The 24,245-nt window shown below is 43.7% G+C and overlaps 4 protein-coding genes across 6 annotated transcripts; 1 reads left to right on the forward strand and 3 right to left on the reverse strand.

Moving 5' to 3' along the window:
- Positions 1 to 1,085: 1,085 nt before the first annotated feature.
- Positions 1,086 to 5,425, forward strand: LOC133916702 (formin-like protein 8). Its single transcript, XM_062360496.1, is given in 5 exon segments — positions 1,086 to 2,765; positions 2,848 to 3,050; positions 3,851 to 4,092; positions 4,246 to 4,970; positions 4,972 to 5,425. Coding segments are annotated over 5 exon segments (2,685 nt in total). The 5' UTR covers positions 1,086 to 1,311; the 3' UTR covers positions 5,033 to 5,425.
- Positions 5,426 to 6,625: 1,200 nt separating this feature from the next.
- On the reverse strand, positions 6,626 to 14,801 carry LOC133916703 (uncharacterized). Its single transcript, XM_062360497.1, has 9 exons — positions 13,488 to 14,801; positions 12,168 to 12,327; positions 12,005 to 12,066; positions 11,809 to 11,903; positions 11,572 to 11,685; positions 9,979 to 10,041; positions 9,785 to 9,882; positions 9,271 to 9,695; positions 6,626 to 8,250 (listed from the first exon to the last, which is right to left on the reverse strand). The coding sequence occupies exons 1-9, from the start codon at positions 13,894 to 13,896 to the stop codon at positions 6,953 to 6,955; spliced, it is 2,724 nt and encodes a 907-aa protein (XP_062216481.1). The 5' UTR covers positions 13,897 to 14,801; the 3' UTR covers positions 6,626 to 6,952.
- Positions 14,802 to 14,968: 167 nt separating this feature from the next.
- LOC133916704 (uncharacterized) lies at positions 14,969 to 18,754 on the reverse strand. Of its 3 annotated transcripts, XM_062360499.1 has the most exons (6): positions 18,528 to 18,754; positions 18,281 to 18,415; positions 17,681 to 17,739; positions 17,530 to 17,602; positions 17,380 to 17,445; positions 14,969 to 15,297 (listed from the first exon to the last, which is right to left on the reverse strand). In XM_062360499.1, exons 2-6 carry the CDS (start codon positions 18,389 to 18,391, stop codon positions 15,226 to 15,228), a joined length of 381 nt encoding a protein of 126 aa, XP_062216483.1. In that variant the 5' UTR covers positions 18,392 to 18,415; positions 18,528 to 18,754; the 3' UTR covers positions 14,969 to 15,225. The 3 variants fall into 3 exon arrangements, with proteins under 3 accessions (XP_062216483.1, XP_062216484.1, XP_062216485.1); XM_062360500.1 differs by lacking the exon at positions 18,281 to 18,415; XM_062360501.1 differs by lacking the exon at positions 18,281 to 18,415 and having other exon boundaries at positions 17,681 to 17,804.
- Positions 18,755 to 22,306: 3,552 nt separating this feature from the next.
- Positions 22,307 to 23,929, reverse strand: LOC133914444 (transcription factor RSL2-like). Its single transcript, XM_062357548.1, has 5 exons — positions 23,469 to 23,929; positions 23,123 to 23,371; positions 22,957 to 23,022; positions 22,776 to 22,841; positions 22,307 to 22,691 (listed from the first exon to the last, which is right to left on the reverse strand). Exons 1-5 carry the CDS (start codon positions 23,901 to 23,903, stop codon positions 22,596 to 22,598), a joined length of 912 nt encoding a protein of 303 aa, XP_062213532.1. The 5' UTR covers positions 23,904 to 23,929; the 3' UTR covers positions 22,307 to 22,595.
- Positions 23,930 to 24,245: the final 316 nt, after the last annotated feature.

A 24,245-nucleotide genomic window follows, 5' to 3' on the forward strand; every position in this document is an offset into this window, starting at 1 on the left:
GCTGTTCGTTCAAGGCAGCTCGCAGATCGCAACCGGCCGGCTGGTGCATGCATGCAGCTAGCAGGAAGGGCGTGTGTAGGGATGTTAATGCGGATTTTTCTCCCTTGGAAATTCCTCTATTACAGAGATAGGATAGAGGGATTTTATCTCGTGTGAACTTACATGGGAATAGGGAGGAGAAGGTGTTACATGTATTCGCTCCTTGCTATATTCTCATATCACACACACATATATATATATATATATATACATTTTTATATAAATATATAAATATTACATTACATACAGTAAATAATAAATTATTCTTATTCTTTTTTTATCTAACCTATAATATTTAATCAATCTTGTATTAATTATCGCCGTATGTATCAATAAATTACTTATTTATACTACGTACATATTATTAATATATAAAAATAATTAAATATAATTCAGTTTTACATCCCTATTAGGATTCTATTACTGTAAAATTTTCTGTAAAGATAGGAATAAGAGAAAATTTTCCTGATAGGGATGTGAAGCATTCCGTGTCCTTCGGTTGTTGCTGTGGCCCACACGTCAGTGGAACAAAACTGCTACTACTAATAAGCCAGATAGGCCCACATTGTCATAGTACTTTTCTGTACTAACACGAGTACTGTATATAGACTACAGGGAACTCATGAATCCATGAAAAAATTTAAGCCAGCGAAACGCACGAGTGGAGTGTTCACATAAAGCATGTTTTTTTCCCTGAAGAGCACATCGAGTTTGTTGGCACGCAAAGAATCAGGTTCCAGTTCAGCATGTGTTCGCCACTCCAATGTGGAATATTTTCTTGCCTCCTCGACGAACCAGGTACGTACCAACCTACCACGAACTGCATTTTAATCTGTTCAGAATTTGCAAAGGCATCGCGAAATCTCCATTCCAACCAAAAGTTCTCATAGTTGCTAATGGATCTTCGTTTCCTTCATCAGTTGTATAATTGTGTATTATATAATAACAATCGAAATTTCTTTTAGTCCCTGATCGGATTTGGACCATCCTTTTCTTCAGAGTGAGATCCTAAGCAAAGGGCCGAAGAAAAAAAAGGAGAAGAGGGAAAATAAAAAGCGAGCAGGGAAAATAAGCAAACGGAAAGCAGATTCCCGCGCCACGTGTGAGCGAGACGGTTGATCTCCTCCACCGATGGCATATGTTACTGCTCCGAGACCAAAAATGGCGGCTTTCTCTCCCCTTCCCACTCTTTCGCTGCCCTCACTCTCGCTCTAGAGAGTCGAAACCACGGCCCATCGGTTTAATTTTTCTTCTTCTGCACTGCACCGCCAAATGCCTCCCGCCACCATCACGCTACTCCTCGCGTTCTCCGCGCTGTTTCTTTGCTGTCGACTTTCTCCGGCGGCCGCGTCGTCCGGTGATGTCGGCGGCGGGGCCAGGCGGGTGCTGCACCAGCCATTGTTCCCAATCGAGTGGACTCCGCCCCCTTCGCCGCCGCCTCCGCCCGCCCCGGACTTTACTTCCGACCCAAGCTCCCCGGCGACGCCTGACGGTTCTTCAGGGGAATTCTTCCCTCCGGCGCCACCGACTGCGCCCGCCGGCGGCGGAGGTGCGACGTCCTCCCCCACCACTGTTGCCGCCAACGTCCCGAACGCGCCGTCCGGCGCTGGTGATGGCGGCCACCACGGCGGCCCTCCGAAGGCGACCATCGTCGTGGCAGGGGCAGCCGCGGCCGCAGCGGTCGCGTTGCTGGGCTTCGCGTGCGCATTCCTCATCACCGGCCGCGCACGCCGCCGTGGAGACTTGCAGAAGCTTCTTGGCCGCGACCGCGGGCCGGCGCACCACCACGCTGCCCCCTCCGCTGCTGACTTCCTCTATGTCGGCACTGTCGAGCCCACCACGCCCGGTCGCCACCACGGGCCCACCACTGCCGATCTCGTTGGGTCCCCGTACCGCAAGCTGCGCAGCGATCGCGCACGGCGTGGGGTAAGCCGCGACGAGGCCACCGACCACCCGAGCCCGGAGCTCCGGCCTCTCCCGCCGCTGCGGCGCGCGGTCATGCTGGGCTCTTCCGACGAGGACGCGTACTACACGCCGCGGCAGCTCTCGGGGGGCTCCGGCGGCGGGGCTGGCGGCGAAGCGTGGAGCGAGGCGAGCGCGTCCAGCCCGCCCACCACCACCACCGCCTCGCGCCGCAGCCTCCCCAGCCTCACCAGCGACTGCTTCCCGCCGGTCGCGGCCATCGCCGCGCTACCCCCGCCCCCTGCGCGCTCCCGCCGTACGCCCCCGCGCACGCGCTTCTCCACCGGCTCGACCCCGGAAATCAAACAGGTGATCTCGCCGTCCCCGCGACCGGTGCAACCCTCAAACCAAGCACCGCCGCCGCCGCCGCCGCCGCCGCCGCCGCCGCCGCCTCCTCCTCCTCCACCACCCCCGCCGAAGTCCAACACCACTCCAAAACCTCCTCCACCACCACCGCCACCGAGGCCGCCGACTAATACCATCCCAAAGCCTGCGGAGCCGCCGTCCGGGCCGACGTCGCGTCGCCGGTTGCTCAAGCCGTTGCCTCCGGAAGGGCCCCGCATTGCCATGCCGATGCCGATCACGGCGACGACGACGGCTGATAACAACGGAAGCGCGTCAATGCGTGCAGGGGACGACGCGGCGGATGGTCATGTCGGCAACGGCGAGCCGAGGCCAAAGCTAAAGCCGCTGCACTGGGACAAGGTGCGGGCGACCTCCGACCGCGCCACGGTCTGGGACCAGCTGAAGTCAAGCTCATTCCAGTTGAGATCTGGTTACATACTAAATGCGCTGTTGTGGCTGGGTATCAGTGAATTGTGCGTGACGTTGAGGCATTTCTTTCAGGTTGGATGAGAACATGATTGAGGCCTTGTTCATGAACAACTCGACGCCGGCCGCGCCGCCTAGGGACGCCGGAAGGAAGGCCGCTGTGCCACCGTTCCGGCAGGAGGAGAGGGTGCTCGACCCCAAGAAAGCACAGAACATCGCCATCCTGCTCCGCGCGTTGAATGTTACGCGTGAGGAGGTCTCTGATGCACTGTTGGATGGTGAGTGCTACTACATTGCTCCTTGAGCCATTGCAGTGCTGATTTTGTGTGTTTGGATAAAATCATCGGCCATCTTGCTGAGAGTAAATCCTTGTCCTGATTTGATACCCAATATATTGAACCAGCTTTAAACATCTAGCTAAAAAAGGAGTTTTTGTTCTTTCTTTTCCAATTCATAAAAATTGGATTTTGTGATCGATTGTAATTGGGCATTCAGCATTTGGATGCTTTGGTAGGACGTCCTTTCTGAGATTTTCTTTTTGGAGCTTGGTGGGCATACCCATCCAATAGCGATAAGTACTTAAGATGTGTTGAAATTAGCAGTAGGTTCTTGACAATAAGATCTCAACAGAATTACAAGGACTTGAAAAGATGGCTCTGCCAATATTTTTCTAGAAGGCAGGTTTTGAACATAATTAGCATCCATTAATTGTTACGTTGGACTTTTTTTTTCTGCCTATTTTAGAGGACAGTATTAGAGAATACTGATAATGGCATTGACATCCAAAGATGAACTAAGTAGGAAAATATCACTTGTTTGGGTTTGTGTTTCGTTATTGTCGTAACTATCTTTTTTTTATGATAATAATTCTGTAGAACTAAAGCTGTGGAGCAACTCAATTAAACTCTTTCTTGAGACTGCTCTGTACTTACTGAGGAAGGCTGAATCTTTACACATAATCGGTTTAATGATTTACACTGGTGCCTGGTGCCTACTGCTGTGTTTTCTGTTTGGACGTTTAGTATATCATTTCTGTACGATGGGGTTCACTGACCATTTCTACTGTATTATCCAACAGGCAATGCCGAATGCTTGGGAACTGAACTTTTGGAAACTTTAGTCAAGATGGCTCCTACTAAAGAGGAAGAACTCAAACTTCGAGATTATAATGGTGACCTATCAAAGCTTGGTTCTGCAGAGCGCTTTCTCAAGGCTGTACTTGATATACCTTCTGCCTTCAAAAGAGTTGATGCCATGCTATACCGAGCCAATTTCGAGACTGAAATAAATTACCTAAGGAAATCGTTTGAAACGCTAGAGGTATGCTAAAATGCTAGTTAATGCTGCATGAAACCTATTATCACTTCATCATTTTGATTACTAACATTACCACGTCATCACTGACATGAATATCTATCCCCACTTGCAGATATTAGACTTGTAGTTACCTAACGTTTCTTCACTTGTTTTCAGGCAGCCTGCGAAGATCTTAGAGGCAGTAGGTTGTTCCTGAAACTCCTCGAAGCAGTGCTGAGAACCGGGAACCGGATGAATGTTGGCACTAACCGGGGTGAGGCAAAAGCCTTCAAACTTGACACTCTCCTAAAACTTGCTGATGTCAAGGGCACTGATGGTAAAACAACTCTGTTGCATTTTGTTGTCCAAGAAATCGTTCGATCAGAAGATGCAAAACCAGAAAAAGAAAGTGCCATGATTATTCATAGCTCTAAAGACGAGCAGTTACGTAAGCAAGGCCTTAACCTTGTGTCTGGGCTCAGCAGCGAGTTAGGAAATGTCAAGAAAGCAGCTATGATGGACTTCGATGTCTTGCACGGTTATGTCAATAAGCTAGAAACAGGTCTTGAAAAAATCAAGTCATTCTTGCAGCTTGAGAGGCAATATACACAAGGCCAGACATTCTTTACGACAATGCAAAGTTTTCTGAAGGAAGCTGAGAAGGAGATAGAGCAAGTCAGAGGCGAGGAGAAGAGGGCTTTGGTGAGAGTAAAAGACATCACTGAGTATTTTCATGGTGACACCTCAAAGGAGGAAGCACACCCTCTTAGGATATTCATGGTGGTGAGGGACTTCCTCTCGACGTTGGATCATGTCTGCAAGGAGGTTGGTCGGATGCAGCAGGACAGGACTGTCATTGGCTCGGCCAGGTCATTCCGCATCTCGGCTACAACCTCATTGCCAGTTAAATCTGTATGGACAACGGAGGGAGAACAACTCTGACGATGACAGTCCATCGTCATAGGACAGGGAGATTAAGGAACAAAGTCACAAACTGGATTTTTGAATGAACATAGCACATCAACCTTGTCAGCGTTAAGCAGCTGCGTAGCCGGAGCTGCAGATGTTGAGATGACAATGACAATGAGCCAATGAGGCACATATTTAATCTTGGGAAGACCAAGGTTGGGATAGATGGGGGTTTATACGTTTGGATCATGTAGATTTTTTGTACAAAGGAAAAATAATTATAACACGTTGTTTTTCTACTCGTTGGGTAATTTGCACGAATTGAGGCCTAGAAAGCTGCTCGCGTTCAGTAGTACCTTGCAGCCTGTGGGTATATGACTATATTCTTATGTAATTATGCTCATTTTGTGGTGGACTACTAATATAACCTGAAAACAACTCATCAGAAGGGAAATTTCTGTGCTCTAAATCTGAAAAACCTGGAAGTAACCCCTTTCTTTACCGAAAATGTAGTAAGTGACTTGTATAAAGTGATTTTTCTCAACGAGTGTCTTCTGATATTACACCTTATGTCCTTATGCATGGACGAACAGCAATACCTTTCGATTATGCCTTAGTGGATGAACGCTTTTATCTCTATATAACGTTACAGAAGTGCATAGCACAGCCATCGTTCCAGATATCTGCAGGCAAAATAAAAGTAAAAAAGGGAGGCATCACTATGTTCGCTATCAAAGTAGCACAGTAAACGCGAAAGGGTGTGCGAGGGTCACTGCCAGCAAAGCTATCATCATAATCTGCACAATTGCCAGCAGCAGCCTTGTTTATCCATCGTCGCGGCCTTTTCGGTTTCCTCTGCACAGGTGATCCGTCACTTTAGTCGTCACTTTAGTGTTACGAACAAACATCCTAGTGAAACAAACATGTGATCAATTAGCATCTCTAACTACCATCTGCAGTTAACAATCAAAGAGACATCTATTGGAAACAACCGTTCCACCCGAACGGATATATCCATATCCCTTAAACATGTATATATATTTATACACTCAAAGATCAATAACAAAATACGTTGTCAATCACTTGTTCTACCACTGATCGGCCACAACAATCAAGAAAAGAGGCACGAAGACCTCTGTACACACGGTAAGCCATGCCTCCACGCAGGAACTTACCAATCCACCATATGTCCCTGGAAACAGCGATCTTTCTTGTTCTTCCTCTCCGTCATCGTCCACTGGTCCGCCGTCAATTCCATGGTCATCAAGGCTGACTTGCACCCTTCGGTCATCACGGCCATCGTTGACTTCGCTTCTACGGTGGCCATGGACGCCACAACCATCGCTATGGTTTTGGCCACCCGAGGGCACCAGCGCCAGAGGCGAGCATTACCTCGTCGTAGAGGACCCACACGATCTCTCCTCCGACTGGGACGGTCACCCCACCGTGCACTGTTTGTAAGCTCTATTCATAAGCACTGTTTCTTTTTTACGATTACCATTTTATGGATTTTTTTTTAATTAGTGAGAACTGTTCGTAAGCACTTCGTGTCAATAGATTTCTATGCATACCTGGAAATGGATGTGATTTGTCATAAGCTACCACACGAAAGCAATGGCGCCATCAAACACTAGCAAGTCCAATAGCATGTTCCTCAAAAGCAGATGACCACACAGAACTGCACTGAAGCGTCTCTGATACAAAATTACAAACCTTTGGGCAACTCAAAGGCAACATGAACAATCAGGATAAGTGCGCAACACTGCACGACACAAGTACTTTAGGATTTCTCATTTCATGTGCTATTTTTGACAATATATATGAGCAACTATGGAGGGGTGCTTCATGGCATCATATGATTCAAAATGCCATGTACGAAAGTAGTTGGGTGCCTGGTGCCCTGGTCTATCGTATGAGTGCCTCCAAAAATGCCATGTACAGTTCCCGCCCTTCAAAAGTTGAGCGCTGCCAGCAGCTAAAGCCCTGTCATTCCTTGCATATGCTTCTTCATTGCCCGATCTCTCCTGTTATGGTTCCGACCACCTCTCCTTCCACCGCCACCGCCACGAGCCAGCCCTCCTCGAGCAAAGCCTTGTGCTGGATCATGGTCTTCATTATCCTCTGATAAATGGTCATGGCTCCTGTCCCCTCGTCTTGCACCACGGCCAAAACCTTGTTGGCCATTAGGTCTCCCGTTTTCTTCTGCCGGGTTGCCCTGATTCCAGCCTCCTCTTCTACCACCACGGCCGAAGCCTTGTCCATTAGGGTTCTCATTTTCTTCTGGAGGGTTGCCTCGACCCCTGCCACCTCTTCTGCCTCGGCCACGGGGATTTGAACCTCCTCTGCTCAAGTTGTTTGCATCATCAACCTCCTCTTCCTCCACATCTATATGGTGCCTGTTGGGAACTCCCATAGGAACATTTCCACCACGGCCAAGGCCATAAATTGTATCTTTTTGAGTTTGCCGCATGACAGCCGCTTCTCGAGCACTAGATGCAGCGACTGAACCAGCAACCTTATAACTGTAGTTCTTCCCGTCCTTAACAAAAAACTGAGGTTTCTTCTGTGAGTTCCATCTTGGGCCCTGTGATGAAGCCTCAGTGTCATTGGCACCATCAATTTCGTCATAACTTGACTCTACCACACTGAAGCCGAGATCATCAAATGAATCATCATATTCATCTTCATATTCATACTGGGATTCAAGGATAACAGATCTAACTGCACTTTTAGCATTTGAGTCCAAAGTTGCAGTGTCAGGCAAATCATCATTAGCCTTCCTTGTAAATCTACCTTGTCGGACAGATGATACGGATGAGGATGGGCCCTGGGATGCTGATGAAACTGAAGACGGGCCATCTTCAACAATGTAACACGTCTCCGTACTTTGAGGTGCAGTCTGCACTAATATGCCTTTCCCTTTATCTTTCACAGCAGTTGGTGCAAGTTTTTTCTGTGGCATCTCTTCTGATGACGTATCCAAAGCTAGAAGGTCTTGATGAAGTGTGCCTTCTAATATCCTTTGGATAACTTCCTCGGGGTTCAGGTTGTAGGCTTCCAGGCAAGCAGCAAGGAAACCCTTCCCATAATCAGGAAAAAGATCCCTTATCTGACTTATCTTGGATTCAATTATTGCCGCTTCCTCATCCTTCTGTTGCAATTCACCACCATGAGAAGAGACTGCCAAATCAGGTACACTATTCCAAGAGGTGTGAGTAGATCCACACAAACGTGATATGAACTGGAAGTGCTCATCATCCATGTATATCCATCCTGTTAAGAGTGGGAGGAACACAAAGTACATTTCACAAAAGGTTTCTGGCGTCAAAATGATTCTTAGGAACAAGAAAATGTGGGAAAAATTGCTTGTATGCCACTAATTTAGCTGTGTTTCGAAGATTTGCCATCCTAACCCACTTGTCATTGACACAGGTGGCTCCATGTGTCGGTGAGAGAGGGGTGGCATTTTGTCGAAACACAACTAAATTAGTGGCAACTGGGCAAATTCCCCAAACAAGTGAACACTTCCTTATGAAGTCATAACTCAAAAGTATCAAGGATGATAGCAACAAAAGTAAAGGTACCAAAACAGTTGAAATGTTGAATAGAAGCTTTAACAGGGGCAAAATTCTCCTTTACTCACTCCAAAATTGACACCTAATGCAGCTGCACATTAGAATTCAGTTAGAATATTAGCCCTCGGATCTAAAATACCTAGGAGACACTTTGATTAGACACCTTTTAAGAGAAAACTGCAAGTGTGATTTTACGAAAAGACATCCTTTCATTAAAAGACAACTCTGTTTATCACCCTTTAGAAACTATAAATAGTCTAGAAATGCAATTAAACAACGTTGAAACAACACAAAACAAAGCGGGCTATATGCTAGTGCTAGAAAAACTCAATTCAAATGAAGACATCAGAGACTTGAAAGCATGAAAAAAATCCTCTTGGATGGTGATTCTGGCAAGAACATTTCCATTTACAAAGGATAGAGAATTCCTGTCTTCAAAAGTTTGCCATTGATTGAGAGGTGATACTTCCTAAAACTGGAAGTCTAAGCTTCTATGAAACAGCACTGAAGCTTATCAGCTTTTCAATTGTGTTAACTCACTCAGTGATTGTAAGAGCAGGCATCATAGCAGGATAAATATATTTCATATATATATGCAGAAAATGTCCTCATATGAGGCATTCACACCTGATGATGACTTCTACAAATAAGCTATAGATCATATACTAAATATTATAAGCACTAGGTAAGTATTTGACTGATAACTTTGATTATATACCTTTGTTCCGGATATTGCCTATACAGCTCATTAACTGAAATTCATTTTCAAGAGCTTCGAGGAATGTATTTCCACGGTTCACTTGAGAAGTGGCTTCTCTATTCATATCCCTGAGTGTTTGAACCAAGATATCTCCCCTGATCATAGGGTCTTCAACTTTAGCTGGAAACATCTTAGTAGAAACTTGGGCATCATGCTCCCTAAGTTGATCATTTAAATAGCAGTAGTGCAATAATCTCCAACAAAATCTGACTGTTCTCTTTGACAACATCTTTATACCAAGACCTATGTCGCTAAGTATGCTGTCAGACGATGCCTCTCCATTGCTTTGGGACTTGGACATAACTTTAAACCCCTGAAGCAATGATGGTAACAATGAATTGTACAATCTTGAAAGGGTATTCAGTAATTCCTCAACCCCATAGCTGCAATCAAACATAAGCACCATTTGAGCGAGGAAACAGGGAAAAATATCCAGGGAAACCACAATCATTGCGATGAATGAGAAGCTTACCTCATTTCAAAATTAGTACATAACAATAAAGCAGCAGGTTGATAAGCACCAATAAAGGAATCCATAGTGACAATCGCATCATTTATAAAATCTAGCACCTGAGGTAAATTGAATTTATTATCAACTCAGGAAGATATATCATGCAACAATGTAGCAGGCACGTCAGAATAAGTCTAGCACCGATAAAAAGTAACCTCCAAGAAATCTTTCTGAAGCTGGTCATACCCATTAGCACTAGATTCGGATGAAGTGAGCACCTGTAATCCAATTGTGATTAAGACGGGTTCATACATATAAGACATCAGAAAAGAACAATTATCTGATAGTTGAAAATACATGACAAATTCAATATTGTTACTATTGGTCTCAATGTTTAATCACATTAAGAAAAATACATGAGTATTTTCTCACGAGATTTCTTTAAAAGGAAAACATTAACTTTTAATCATCATCATTGTCAACTGCTGAGTATGATAATGTTCGTCGACGATTAGTAAAGTTGATTTATGCAGACACTTATTTAAAGTAGGGATATCTAGTCATCAATTGTGCGTATTGAAGAAGACATGGGATTTTAGATAGGTTCAGACCTCCCTTAGGTTAACAACCCTACGCCTTGTGCTGCCTTGATTAATCTCATTAGAAGACAATTACAATGGGGGTGTACCTAGATCTACCTATATGAATCATGGCGAGTTATCTCGTGTTCCAAATCCTGAAGCTCTTGTCGGATGAATCTGATCGTAAGTTGAATATGTTGTGGGTCTCAAAGGGTTGTGCTTCTATCCGACCTCATCTTGCTCCTGTTTGGCCCTCTTTCTAGCTTGTTTTCAGGCTCCTCCTAGCTTGTCCTTCGACATATACCCTCCCCTCCTTATATAGTCGGGTCGGGGAGGCGTACCATACTTGGAGTCTCGAGCATAACCTTCCCGGATTGTGTTGTCTTCAAGATTCTTTACTAATCCGAGGATAGTTTCTGTGTAGAACATGATAAATTGTCTGGAATATCCGCACATGTCTTATTTACCTCATGGTGGTTATTAAACCTATCGTACAAGATAACGGATATGTGTACGATGATACTCCATCCTAAGGATTTATTGTATTTCTACTGATTCCTTAATTATTAATTATCAAATCCTCATCAATGTTAATGCATGTCTGGGACAACTAATAGATCGCGTCAAGTATCAGCAACAAAATCTCTTAACCAAATTGGGCTACCAGGAATGCTTCAAGGAACAGTGAACAGAGCCAATGAGGAAGAACAGAGAGTACGAGATTATATACATTATCCTAAGCTGCCTACATATTGCATTACAAAAGGATCAGGACCCAGAACCAATATGACTAGATATTGCACAGCACAGTGGAAAAAACAGAATAAGGAGACCAGGAAAAAGGGGATATTTTGCACTTCAAGGAAGTGGTATGGTAGTGAATGTTGAAAAATATGGAATGCCCTTTACAACAAAAGCGAATATACACAAAATTATAAATTGTAAGAAATCCAGGAATCTGGAATAAAATCATTGATAGGGTAACCGAATGAACTGAAACCATTCACAAACAAGGCCATAAGCTATTCCAGAAACTTGATTGAAAAAGAGCGCATGAGGTAAAGGAAATATGAGATGTTCTACCACACCCACATGTGATTTCTCTAGACAGCATACAAATAGTGATTATCAAACAATGCTATTGAATGTTGCTACCAAATAAATGAGGAGCCTTTAACAATCTAATAGAGTGAATACAAGGTATAAAAACAAATGACAAAAGATCACCTGTAATGATGTCATGCACCTATCATGCATTGTGTGGAAAATGTTGAGGAATTGGGGAATAACAATATTAATGCTATCCAGAACATTTGGCTGCACATTGATAGCATTTGTAACCTGGAGATACAAAAAAATGTAGCCAAAAAACATATGAGTGAAATATAGTTAGCATTCAAAATTTGTAAAAAAAAAAAAGTGCACAAGACAACAAAAATACAAAAAGATACTTCAGGAACCAACCAGTGAACTTGTCAACTTGCTGTTGTCATGCTCATAGATAGCACATATATCCATCAATTTTGGCAAATCAAGCAATTTTTTCTCCAGCAGAAAGGCTATAAAGGAACATTGTGGAAATGTAAATATAGTATATTTAAACCAATGATGCACCTCAATAAACCCCACTCAATATATAAATGAGTAGTAGAAATTTCACCTGTATGCTCCTTCATACTAAGGGACTCACCACGACCTGCTCCAGGATCCTTGTTTGAAGATCTACCACACGAATAAGAAGCATATCATAACAAAACATGCAACTTAGTGAAAATGTTGTAAAGAATTTTTTTTAAAAAAAAGGGAAACTATGGAAATCTCACATGCGGTAGAGGACCATAAAGACACGACGGCAAAGCTCAAGCTCCCCAACAACCAAACCGGCTAATGTCCCCTCTGGGCCCCTGTGTGGCAAATCATACCACCGGTGCCTGAATTGTAGGTAACTATCCAGGAAGTCATGCAAAGAAGTATTCTGAGCCACTGAGAAAGGGTAAAAATTAGCATTAACATGCCAATGACGGTATAGATACAGCTGTCTTCATAAGCATCAGCTGTGGAAGACTGTCATATCAAATTAATCATGTTAACTCATCTATTGATTCAATTATTGTTTATTGGGATAACTTCAAGAATCAGGGACACATGAGGAATTATTGTTTATTGGGATAACTTCAGTTCAAGAATCACGGACACATGAGGACAGATCCTTCTCCTTATGCAAACAGTAGTATAACCAATAATTCTATAAACACCATCTTTACCATGTTTCTCTAACTGCCTATTCAGGAATATGGCAAGACTGACACTACATATGCATAACTATCTAGTACATAGTGCAATACAAAATGGGATTGTTAGTTGTCTGACTATTAGATTTCAGCCAGCGAAGCACTTCTGTGCCAACCGCCATAACTTATATGCAAACCACTGCAGAAGAATTTCAGGTCTAAGACAGCAACTTAATGCAATTCAGATTGCATTTTAAAGCTTTGAACAGATTAACTGTGATTTTTATTACATTCTGAGCATAATCGGAAATACAATTAGCAAATAAATAATAGCTATAGATATGTTATCCTGGGCCTGACACTTGAATTAACCACAACAACAACAAAACCAAACTGGTATAATTTAAATTGCACTGCAAACCATAAATTTGTTAAGAACCTTGACCAGCAATTATACTTACACATATAGGCAGGAAAATATCACAAGTTCACAACAATTCATTTAGTATTTCAAAACAAGAACCATGTCGTTAGGTAGACATCAAACTACATGCAGATTCAAAGTGTCTTACAGTATTATCAACAACCTACAAGCTCAAAACCGAATCCTCAATTTAAGCGACTAAATTGTACGCACGTTAGCACAAAAAAGAGGCTAAACTAAATCACTGAAAGAGAACTGCACAATATGAACCACCTATGAGATCCCAAGCACCCAGTCGTCCTACGTGAATCAAACGTTTCTAAATAAGTCAATACCCACTAGAATTTTATGATCGACAGCATTGACTGATAGCATAAAAAAAGGCTCACTAAATTCATTCCATCAACAATACTGAGCCAAACAAGCATAACGGAAATTAACAGGTTCGATCAGCGAGTAATGCTCAGGCGATTGTTGTTTTCTCTTACCGTGGCGCCAAAACTCGCGGGGCTTCGCGCGGAGGAGCGCGGCGAGCGCGTCGTTAAGGAGGTCGACGACGGCCTGCGACTCCTGGGCGTCGAGGCCGCCCAGCCCCGCCGCGACCGCCTCGTCGTGCGGCAGGTACGCAACAAACCCATCGGCCGCTCCTCCTCTGCCTCCTCTGCCGACGCCGGCGCTGGTGCTACTCCCGCAGGCGCCAGAAGCGGAGGACGACGAGGCGGCCGACGATCGGAGCGCGGTGGTGAGCGAGGGTGAGGGCTTTGGGGCGGCGGATTTGGGGACGTAGCGCTGATGCGGCGGCGGCGGCTGCCTTGGGGCGGGGTGGTTGTGGTGGTGGTGGCGGTGGTGGTGGGAGGAGGGTTTGGATTGGTGGGCGGGCGGCGTGGACGACGACATGGCTGGATCGGAGGAGGCGGAAGAGGATGCGCCTGCGTTTGGCTACGGCGGCTCACAGAAGTAGTGCAACGAGAAGGAAGTAAGCAGTTTATTTCTCTCCCGATTTCTGTGGAATTCCTCTGAATTTTCTTTTTTTTGTGACAATATGTTTACTTAATTAAACCTAACAAATTTTAGGGCATGTTTGATAGATATATTTGGCTAGAACAAATATGGTAGTTTCAAAAATCGTAGTTTTCCCAATACCATGGCATTTTTGAGTTTCTCCAACACCTTTTTAAAAAAAATTACGTAGTACAGCTCCTGTCTGTCATCCCTCATGCTTTCTTTTCACTATATTGTCTGATGTGTTACGTACAATTGCTCCTCTAAAGAAAATGATGTCAAAATGATTTGCTCCAGTGAAAAACAATTGCTAAAAGTAGAACCAAATGCCAGGTCCGACAAGACATCACATTGTACGTACCTTACAGATCGTGACTCATGAGCATGCCTTTATCATGGCTTTTCTTGAAGTATTAAACAAAAATACGATCTTTGATTTTTAAAGTTGGTGCTTCTAATAACAACTACTGTGCACTTTATGAAACAATGCAAACTACTTTTGCTTAAGAAATACTATACCAAATACAGTGTTTTCTAAACACATCTTGCTTTTCTCATAACTGTAAAAAAAATTGTGGTAATCAAAGACTGGTATCTTACAGGTTGATGCTTTGAATAATGTTGTTTTCAAATACTGTAGTCTGTAAATACTGTGGCATCCAAATAGGGCCTTAGATTTTAAGAATTGAGGAATAATAAAAGATAACGATACAAAGTTCTACAATATTCCATGAATAAAAAAGGTGCAATATTACTACACATTTTTTTTAAGGATCGATAGACTGCGATTACACCTTCGATTCTAAAAATGTTAATGATTTCCTGACTTTCTCCAGAACAAGAGTCTATCTAGATTCTAGACAAACCAGAATCTTAATACAAGATGGATCATAGTGTGCTGATCTATCTAGATAAAACGAACAAACTGGAGAAAAACATTAATTATGTTCATCGGCCGAATGCTTGATTCATCACAGCACCAATAATCAGGTTCAATATTTAATTGTCATGTTTGATAATCTCAACAGTATGCATCTGGAGTTGAGACCATATTTCTGTACAGTTATACAGTTAATCCATCACACTGGAAATTTAAATGCAGTGGTCACCCAAGTTGTGATGGTCCTGATGGAAGAGTGCTGCCATGGAGAAGATAACAGACACCTAGCTCTCCATCTGAACTAGTATTCATGTCAGATCAAATTGCATACAGCAGTTATGTTTTTATGATTCCCCTTCTTTGTTTTCCTGAGTTGATTCAACAATGCTTTGCTCCAGTTTCCTTTCTTTCTTGCACTGCGGTAATATTTGAACACTGGTTAAACAAGGCATTGAAGTAAAGCCATTTGACCATTACATCCAAATTGCAGAAGACAAAAAAAAAAGTACATAAGCAACATAAACATAAGAAGCAACTTAATCAAAAAGAGGATTCTAATAGTATCTGCTCATGCAGGGATGGAGTTAAAAAGGTGGAAGGAGTAGGTGTTGTTTTATCAAATCAATCGTTACTTCTTCAAGTGTCAGTACACTTATTTGCGGACAGGTTTGAAATTATATCAATTTAATTGTAAATAGCTTCTCAAAATCTGCTACTTTAGCTCAATCCAGAGGTACAACAGTTTCATGGAAATATGTTGTCATCATCTCCTTTTGGTCTTAGACATGGATGCTAAGTTGCTCGGATAGTATAATAAGATGCATACTCAGAAAGGTTACTAGTAATAAGAATTCAGATATATCCTCAATTTTATTACTTGATGCTTAATAAAAATGAATTATATTTCCGTGGGCAGTTTTACCAGAGTGATATTCTACTAGTCATTTGTCCAACATAAAAAAGAAAATATTGGAGATCTAAAGCAATAAAAGGAAATTATTAAGGACTACCAACTCTAACACTTTAAGCAGAATGGCAGATTATTTCCTCTTAACTTCTCATCCCTCATTCTTCTACCATATAGTTTATGCACTATATATCTCAGTTCTAAGTGAAATTCCAACACCACCCTAAATAAAAAGAAGATTAAAATGCAGTAGTGGTCCTCAAACTTGTCCTGCTATGTCATTTAGATCTACGAACTCTGAAAATGCATTTCTTGACCATTAATGTTGTCAAACCGTGTCAATTAGGTCCATACCGGTTTAGATGGGGTCTTGACGCTGACATGGTATGTCATGTGGCGCCTGCAAACTCTTTTTACACCCAGATCTATGTAGCCTCTCTCTAGATCTGTGGGGCCAGGACCCACTGAACCGATTCAACATTTTGACTCTAATCAAAATCGAAATAGGAGAGGGAGGGTGGCATTGAACGGCGGTTGACCAACTAGCTGACGGCGATTGGCGGCGGGCTCGGCCAGGGAAGGGTACTAGGAGCACCAGCACACAATGGAGAACTGATTTGGGGTCTCGGCGGCGACTTGCGGAGAGGGAAGCACGGCCGGCGGCGAGGGAAAGCATTGGCGGCCATTGACGGCTCAGGCGAGCTTCGCCGGTGGCAACATGGCGAAGGCTGGGTCAGCAATGGGACCGAGCCAAAAGGGAACACACACGAAGATCCTTAGGTAGAGGAAAAGCTCACCGTGGGGCTCTTCGGCTTGGAGGAGGGCTAGAGCGGCGGGTCGACGGTGAGGCGCGGAGGAAGGCGGTCTGAGGCAAGAAGACGGTCGCCGAGCTCCATTCTGCTAGGGAGGAAGCGAATCTGGCTAGGAATTCGAAGGAGGGGACGTAGAGGGAGCTCCTCCAAGCTTCCCTTAGCGCGGCTGCGGCAGAGGGCGCATGGTGGCAGGATTGCAACGGCGGATGTGGAGCTCGTGGTGGGGAATGACGGTTGGGAGGAGAAGAAGATAGGGTTTCGACCGCGAGAGTCTAATGGGACGACAAGCAACAGGAGGACGAGGGCATCCCCAAATTTTTGTAGGGGGAGCTCCGGTCTGCGGGTCGGCGGTGTCCACACGGCAGCCGTGCTCTACACGCGGTCTGAAGGAAGAAGGAGAGGGAGGGAGGAGGCCAACGGATGGGCCGACAGATGAGAGAGAGGGAGGAAAGAGGCCACGTCTGTATCGCCTTTGCCACGTAGACACCACGTGGCATTCCATGTCAATGTCAAGACCCCCTCTGAGCCAGTATGGACCTGATTGGCACGGTTTGGCAACATTAATAACCTAGAAATGCATTTTCAAAGTTCGTGATCCTAAATGACACAACAAAACAAGTTTGAGGACTGTCAGTGCATTTTACTCTAAAAAGAAAGAAAATCAACAGTTGGCTACATGGAAAAATGATGCTAAGCTCAACAGGTCCAACAGAATGGTCTGAACATTGGCAGCAGGAGTGTAACCTTCCAAATCATCAGTAAGTAGGTGAGCAATGTACCTTTGGAAGAAGCCCTTCTGTGGACATCAGTTCATACAACTTTCGCATGATTGTTTCTTCTTCTACCTGCAGAAAGTGGTAGCAGGGTTACTACATGCAAATATCACTCTCTAGATGAAATCTCAACTTAAAGCTCATACTGAGGCTCACCTGAAGTTTATGCAACTCATGGGACATAACTCGGTATGTTCCCATTAGTACTTGATTCTGCTTGTCCAAATGTCTGTAGATCGCTTTTATGTTATATAATGAACTAATACTATGATTCATATAGTGCTAAGGGGTAGTCAAAAAACTGTACTTGGACATTTCAGCTGAATGCTTTGGGTCCATTATCACCAAACAACTTGATATTGCTTCCTGCAAATTACTTGATCTATTATACAATCATTTCAAATCAAACTAGACAATTGTCCTCCGCATTGCTGCCCAATTATCAGATATACAAATGTCATGTGACATGATGAAACTTGAGAGTTAATAATATGCAGATGAGTGCGTGACACATGTAATGTCACTTTTGCTATCTAAGAATGTGCTGCATGCATATATCCAGCACAAAGTGTCAACATGTGATGCCACTGTCATCGACCAACGACCCTTAACCAAGTTTGCTTTTACAAATGTGAATGAAGATTGAAGAAGGATCAAAATTTGCTACTACAACCTATTTGGGAAGGATTCTACATGGACGAACAAATTCTAACACAAATTTGTTGCAGAAATTTTTGTAGAATTTGGGAGAAAATGTTACTAGGCATAGAAAATTTTCAGGTAACAGTAGATCAAACAACCAATAAAATTAGAGCTAGTCTTAACAACGATTCAACTACAAATTAGCTTGGGGCATGGGGGTTCAGTTGAAGCCCCAATTTTTCTGGAAAATAAACTGCACCCGCACCTTGTGCCCCCTCAGTCCTACCGCGTCAACTGAGATCGATCTTGCGCGCGCTGAAGAACAAAAGCCTAACAGAACCGAACCAGAGCCATCGATTGACAATAATCCACCCATTCCACCGTGGAGAAAAGCAACGCGCTACTTGCAGATGGAGAGAAAGGAAAATCTAGATGTGATTGCTCATATAAGCTAGCCCAGAAGAGAACTCGCTCTTACAAAAAATCCACCCAAGCAAGTTAGGGCTACTTACCAACAAAAGCAACAGATCCAAATCTGGATGGATCTCCACTCCACGCCAATCCAATACGAATAGAGGGCGGGGCGATGGGGCGGACGACAGTGGTTACGGAGGGAGCGCTACTTTGGGGTGGCCGGTGTGCTTTGGTGGAAAGAGGCTGGAGGAAGGCTCGGCAGGGCGGGCGCCGACGAAGAAAGAAGAGGACGATGGTGCAAGCGATTCGGTGCACTGCTGGGCCGGGCCTGATTTTGACCCCAAGCCCAGAATTATAAAGATTTTCCCAACATTTTTCAAAGAAAAAATATGTCATTTCAAAAAAGAAAAACATTTATATATTCCCTAGAAAAAAGGAAATCTGTAATTTCACTAATGCAATATACACAGGCTGGAAGAACCAGTTTTTAACTAGTATAAACGTGCACAGAATATGTTTTTAACTAATAAACGCACACGTAAAATCCACGTGTCCATAACAAAAGAAAAATACCAAATAATTAGGTATGTTAAATAATAACAAAATATTCTTATAAATGATTGGACTTCAAATTATCATTGATGACTTAAAAGGCATCTTTAGCATCACCATCACAACAGTTTCCACAATACTTACATAGAATCAATTGCAGTATCTAAAATCAACGTGATTTCTTAGGTCACCGTAGTAGGGATTGGAATCCTCTGAAATTGTGAAGCAAAGTCATCGAAATATACAATAATATAAGTCTGAATGAATAGTACCTTGCATTATTTACTGTGTCAGAATACTGTAGCAAATACATAGAGTTATTGTACCATCTTTAGCATCACCATCACAACAGTTGCCACAATACTTACATAGAATCAATTGCAGTATCTAAAATCAACGTGATTTCTTAGGCCACCGTAGTAGGGATTGGAATCCTCTGAAATTGTGAAGCAAAGTCATCGAAATGTATAATAATATAAGTCTGAATGAATAGTACCTTGCATTATTTACTGTACCAGACTACTGTAGCAAATACATAGAGTTACTATAGCAGATAATCTAGTACGTCTATTCCAGATCTAACGGTTCAGGAGAGCTAATATCATAATACTGTTTATCCTCTGACATTGCTAAAATAACGTTAGAGGATATGAATCCTCGTAGTAGACATGTATTTGTCATCCTACGTATCAAATTAATCTAGCCAAATTGTCTTTCTAAAAAAACTTGACACCATAAGCTGCAGGCTGCATAGTCGGAGACAAAACGTTAAGATATACTGAGAGAGAAATGAACAACAAAAACACATGGTGGAAGGCAAAGATAAGAGAATAAACAATTAATGAGAGGAGAATGTTGAAGAAGCAAGGTGTACCAATGCTTTGAAGATTTGCTTTTCCCCCTTGTAGAGCACCATTGTCCATGCTTATTTTTGTTAAACATGCGGACACACGACTCGCTTAAGAGCGAACAAAAGATATAGCTGTCGACGATTGATAAAGTTAATTATATAAATATTTATTTAAAGTAGAAATACATGTTCATTAATTATTGTATTAAAGATGATGTCATAAGATTTTATAAAGTTTTAAACTTCTCTTACGATAATAGCCCTACGTCATATTCTGTCTTAACTTAATTATTCTTTAAAAAGATAATTACAATAAAGATATGTCTGAATCTAATCCTAATAATCTCATAAATCTATCTCGTGTTCTAAATATAATCTTAAAGCACTTGTCAGATAGAAACAAGAAGTTGAATAAGAAATACAACCACCAAGTAGAAGCGGAAACAAACCTTTACATAATCATTTTACAAATAGTTGACGCCAAGTGCACATATCAAGCGCGTGAGAAATTGTTCACATGGTAAAAGTGTTGAGTATGTATACAGCAAGCTAGATCTTATGATCCACCATTTTTCTTGTGTCTTCCTTAGCGTTGTGATGGCAAATTGCCCTCGGTATAAGTAGGGCATGAATTTGTTTGGCAAGCAAGGTCATACTAATCCCTGTTTGGATATGTTTTCTTCAATTTTTTTCTTAAAAAAACCAAAAACTATTTAAATGACTGGCTTTTGGTTTTGATTTCTGATGACTTTTGGCTGGTTAAGAAAGTGGATATGGCTGAAATGAACTAAAAACTGAGAAACAAGTTCTAACTGTTTTTCTGACTTTTGGATGTGTGAAGAAACTAAAAATTGATTATAAAAACTAACGAATAAGATTTAATAGCTACAACTATTTTCTCAACTAACCAGAAACTCTGAAATTACAACATATCGAAATTACAACATATCCCAACAGACCATAAACCAGGTTACATCGACTACAGTCCTCTGCACAGCTCTACAACCATTGAAGAATTTAACTTTTTGCCACTCCCAAATACCATTCTCCCAAATGATTGCCGTTAGGCACGTCATAATTTGATTATTTGCCACTTTCAGCACTTAACTAGGGCTATCAAAGTCATTTTATCTTCCTCTTCTTCCTCCTGGCTAGTCGTGCCTCCTCCCCATAGCCTCGGTCATCGGCTCCACTATAGTTGTGGTTGTGGTCGCCTCCGTAGCTCGCCGACAGCTGTGGCGTGAGTGGCTATGAGCTCCAGGAGGTGGCTTTGGGGATAGGGGGCGGATGGAGGACCGCGAAGTGGAGGTCATTGGTGGGCTCAGTACTGCGACGTCTCGTGTAGGGCAAGCTCCGGTGGATCCATATGGGCGAGCTGTGGTAGCGGGGAGGAGTAGCAGGTGACGTCCTTCCTAATCTCCGGAGGTGGGTTTGTTGGAGGAGTAGAGGCAGTGAGGATCAGGATGAGGAGATGGGTGCGAACCTTGGCATCGATGGTGCATCCTGGACGTCCCCTTTACGGTTGAGGTGACCTTCGTGCTGTGCAACGAGGCGATTGTTTTCCGCGAGGAGGGGAAGGAGTGGGGCCATGGTGAGCTGGAGCTAGGAGGGTGGCATGCCGTGGGCCTCGCTCGTTGCTGCCGCACAGGGCCGACGGTGCCCTTCAAGGAGCAAGGAAGAAGAAAGTGAGAGGCACGAAGGTCATTTCACGTTGTTGGTGAGCTAAAAACACTAAAACATTGTTTTTTTAATTACGCTTCCCCAAAGCACGGTTTTCATCGGAGATTTCGAGGTGCGGAACAGAGGCTCGAACTCCGATCAGCTGGACTCCATCCGAGAGCATTGCCATCAGACTCTACGCTCGTCGAAAAAAATGAGTTGAAAATGGCAAATGATCAAATTATGGTAGGACCAATGACAAATTTCCACAGTCAGTCGGCAGAGTAGCATTTAATAGTGCCATCCGAGTGGCAAAAGGTTATGTTCCTCCATGCCATCAGCATCTATTACTACTCCTTGGAATAAATTGCCTTTTAAAAGCCTTGTTAGAGCTCCGGTTAAATATCCATACGTCTGAAATCACACATTTATACTCACGTTTGGTTCCGAACTAAGGACATGAGCAACGTATACTATCTAGTTGGTTAATAAGGTAAATCCTACATAAAGTGATTATTTGTTATTGTAATTCACATAATATGGTAGTATTAAACTGAGATCCACGTTTAGATTAAAAAAATTAGTCTTCCTAACTTTTCTGTCCCTTCTCTCTGGTTTCAGGATCGCACAGGTGCACGTTTCAGACAACGACAGTACGACACCAAGAGAAAAGAGATTACTCGATTATTTTATTCCTTGTGACCTGTAGTAAGCCTATTGCCGATTTCAGAAAAGTTTTTATTATCATCGACTTGCATTACTTACCTTGTCGACGACAAAGGAGCATATAATGCCTTACTACCGACTTTTTGTGCAGGTCGCTCTAACGCAGAGGGGAAAAAAATGACAAAGACCAGGCGTGTCCATCGTCCCCCGTTCTTTTTTCAGTGCCAAACTGCCATTACAAAGTTGAGCTCACTACAGAGTCTCTGCTGCTCAAGGAGGCCAGTGGCGAGACTGTAAAAATCGTTCATTACGACTGGCTGTCCTCTAGCGACGAATCAGACGAATTCAAGAAAGAAACGAAAATATGAACGGAAAAGAATCAACGTGCACTGCCAAAGTGCCTGCAAATCTCGCTCGAGCACCGGCTCCGAGTCGGCGCTCATTGTTGTGGTGGAGAGATCTTGAGGTCGAGGCCAACGTTGACCCCGTTGTAAGCAATCGGCGCGAACATCCACATATCGTCCGAGCTCAACAGCTGCGCACAACGAAGTATCAAGTCGTAGCTTTAGGGAAGATTCGGCACCAGCTAGATTGGGACCGAAATTTTGCGAGAACCAACCTTAATTTGGAGCTGCAAGAACTTGACGTAGTGAACTGCTTCTTCAAGCATCGTGCTGATGTCTACCTGAAAAAAACACGCCCGTACATGCTTCAGAACCGTTATTTCATTATCCTGGGGTTTCTTCTTATCATGTACGTAATAATTTTTTTTCTGGTTTAGAACGATTTGATTTACTTGCCTTGGTTCCTTTGGGGACAAGGTTCTGCAGTACCTTTAGCCGCTCATTGATCCGTTCTCTCCTCTTCTGTTTCACCGAAAGCAGAAAAAGAATTTAGATTCAGACAGAAACAGGCAAGTGCTCAAACAATGCAACAACATTGTGGTTGTTGACAGTTTCTTATTACCTTTGCATAGAGGCTTTGCGGATCGGTGGCCGCCCCACGTCCGGCCCTCGCCTTCGCACCTCCCGACGACGACTTCTTGGACGCCGAGCTCACGTTGCTGCACGCGGTCATCTCTAGCGAGTCGTCGTCAGACAGGTAGTTGCTCGAGCACTGCACGTTGCCGTCGCCGTTGCTCTCGTCCTGGTTGCCTCGGCTGCACGCGCCCTCCTGCGGCTTCTTGGACTGCGCGGTCTTACCCTTCTTCTGCAACTGCATCAGACAATCCGTGACATCTTCAGTCATCTTAATCCGATGAACTGAATAGCATATATTTTGCCCTTTGATCACAAGTCCCTGGCACACTTACCGGCATTGCCGTGGAGCGCGCTTTCTTCTTCGCAGCGGTGCCCGTGGTGCTTTCGTCCTTCTGCTCCTCCAACTTCCTCTTGCACGCCGACGGCTTGCCGTCGCCGTCCTGGTCCTCAAAGTCGAGGTTCAGATCAAGTATGAAGCCCGGATCCGCCATCTGCTCCTCCGGCACAAAAAAGTCTCCGGTCATCGTGGTGCTGTCGGCATAGTGACACTGGTCGTAGCTTGCACCCGAGTTGATTTGCTGCGTGTAGTATGGCGCGGAGCTGTAGTACTGGTCAGCTTCTTGGCCAGGCCAGTACAAGGCCGTCGGCATCGGCTGCTTCTGATCGTTGCTGAAGTACTGCACCCCGAGTAGCTGCGCCATCGCCTCGGAGTCCTCCATGGCGACTGACGGATCAAACGAGTGCCAGCTCGCCTCGGAGGACTCCATTCTTTTCCCTTTTCGGTACAAGCTAGTTAAGCGGCAATGGCCAAGCTACTGGCAAATGGTGATACGCGTGTCTGAATTTATAGTAGCGTTGCAACTCTAAGTTTTCAGTTCAGTTAAGGGAATGTTCCCGCGTACAACTCTGACCACTGCGGTTTCAGCACCAGATTGGCGCATTGTTTAATCGAAAGCATTCTGGAGAAAGCATTTCCAATTGGAGATGCTAGCTAGACAGCTCAATGAGACCGCTGAAAATCGCGCAACGATGGAATAGAAAAATGAGGTGCAAAATTCTGATAAAAATACACGATCTCGTCCGTGGGGCGATTGGAATGGTGCAACAAG

This window comes from Phragmites australis, chromosome 4, assembly GCF_958298935.1.
Source record: "Phragmites australis chromosome 4, lpPhrAust1.1, whole genome shotgun sequence".
In the NCBI taxonomy this organism is placed as follows: Eukaryota; Viridiplantae; Streptophyta; class Magnoliopsida; order Poales; family Poaceae; genus Phragmites; species Phragmites australis.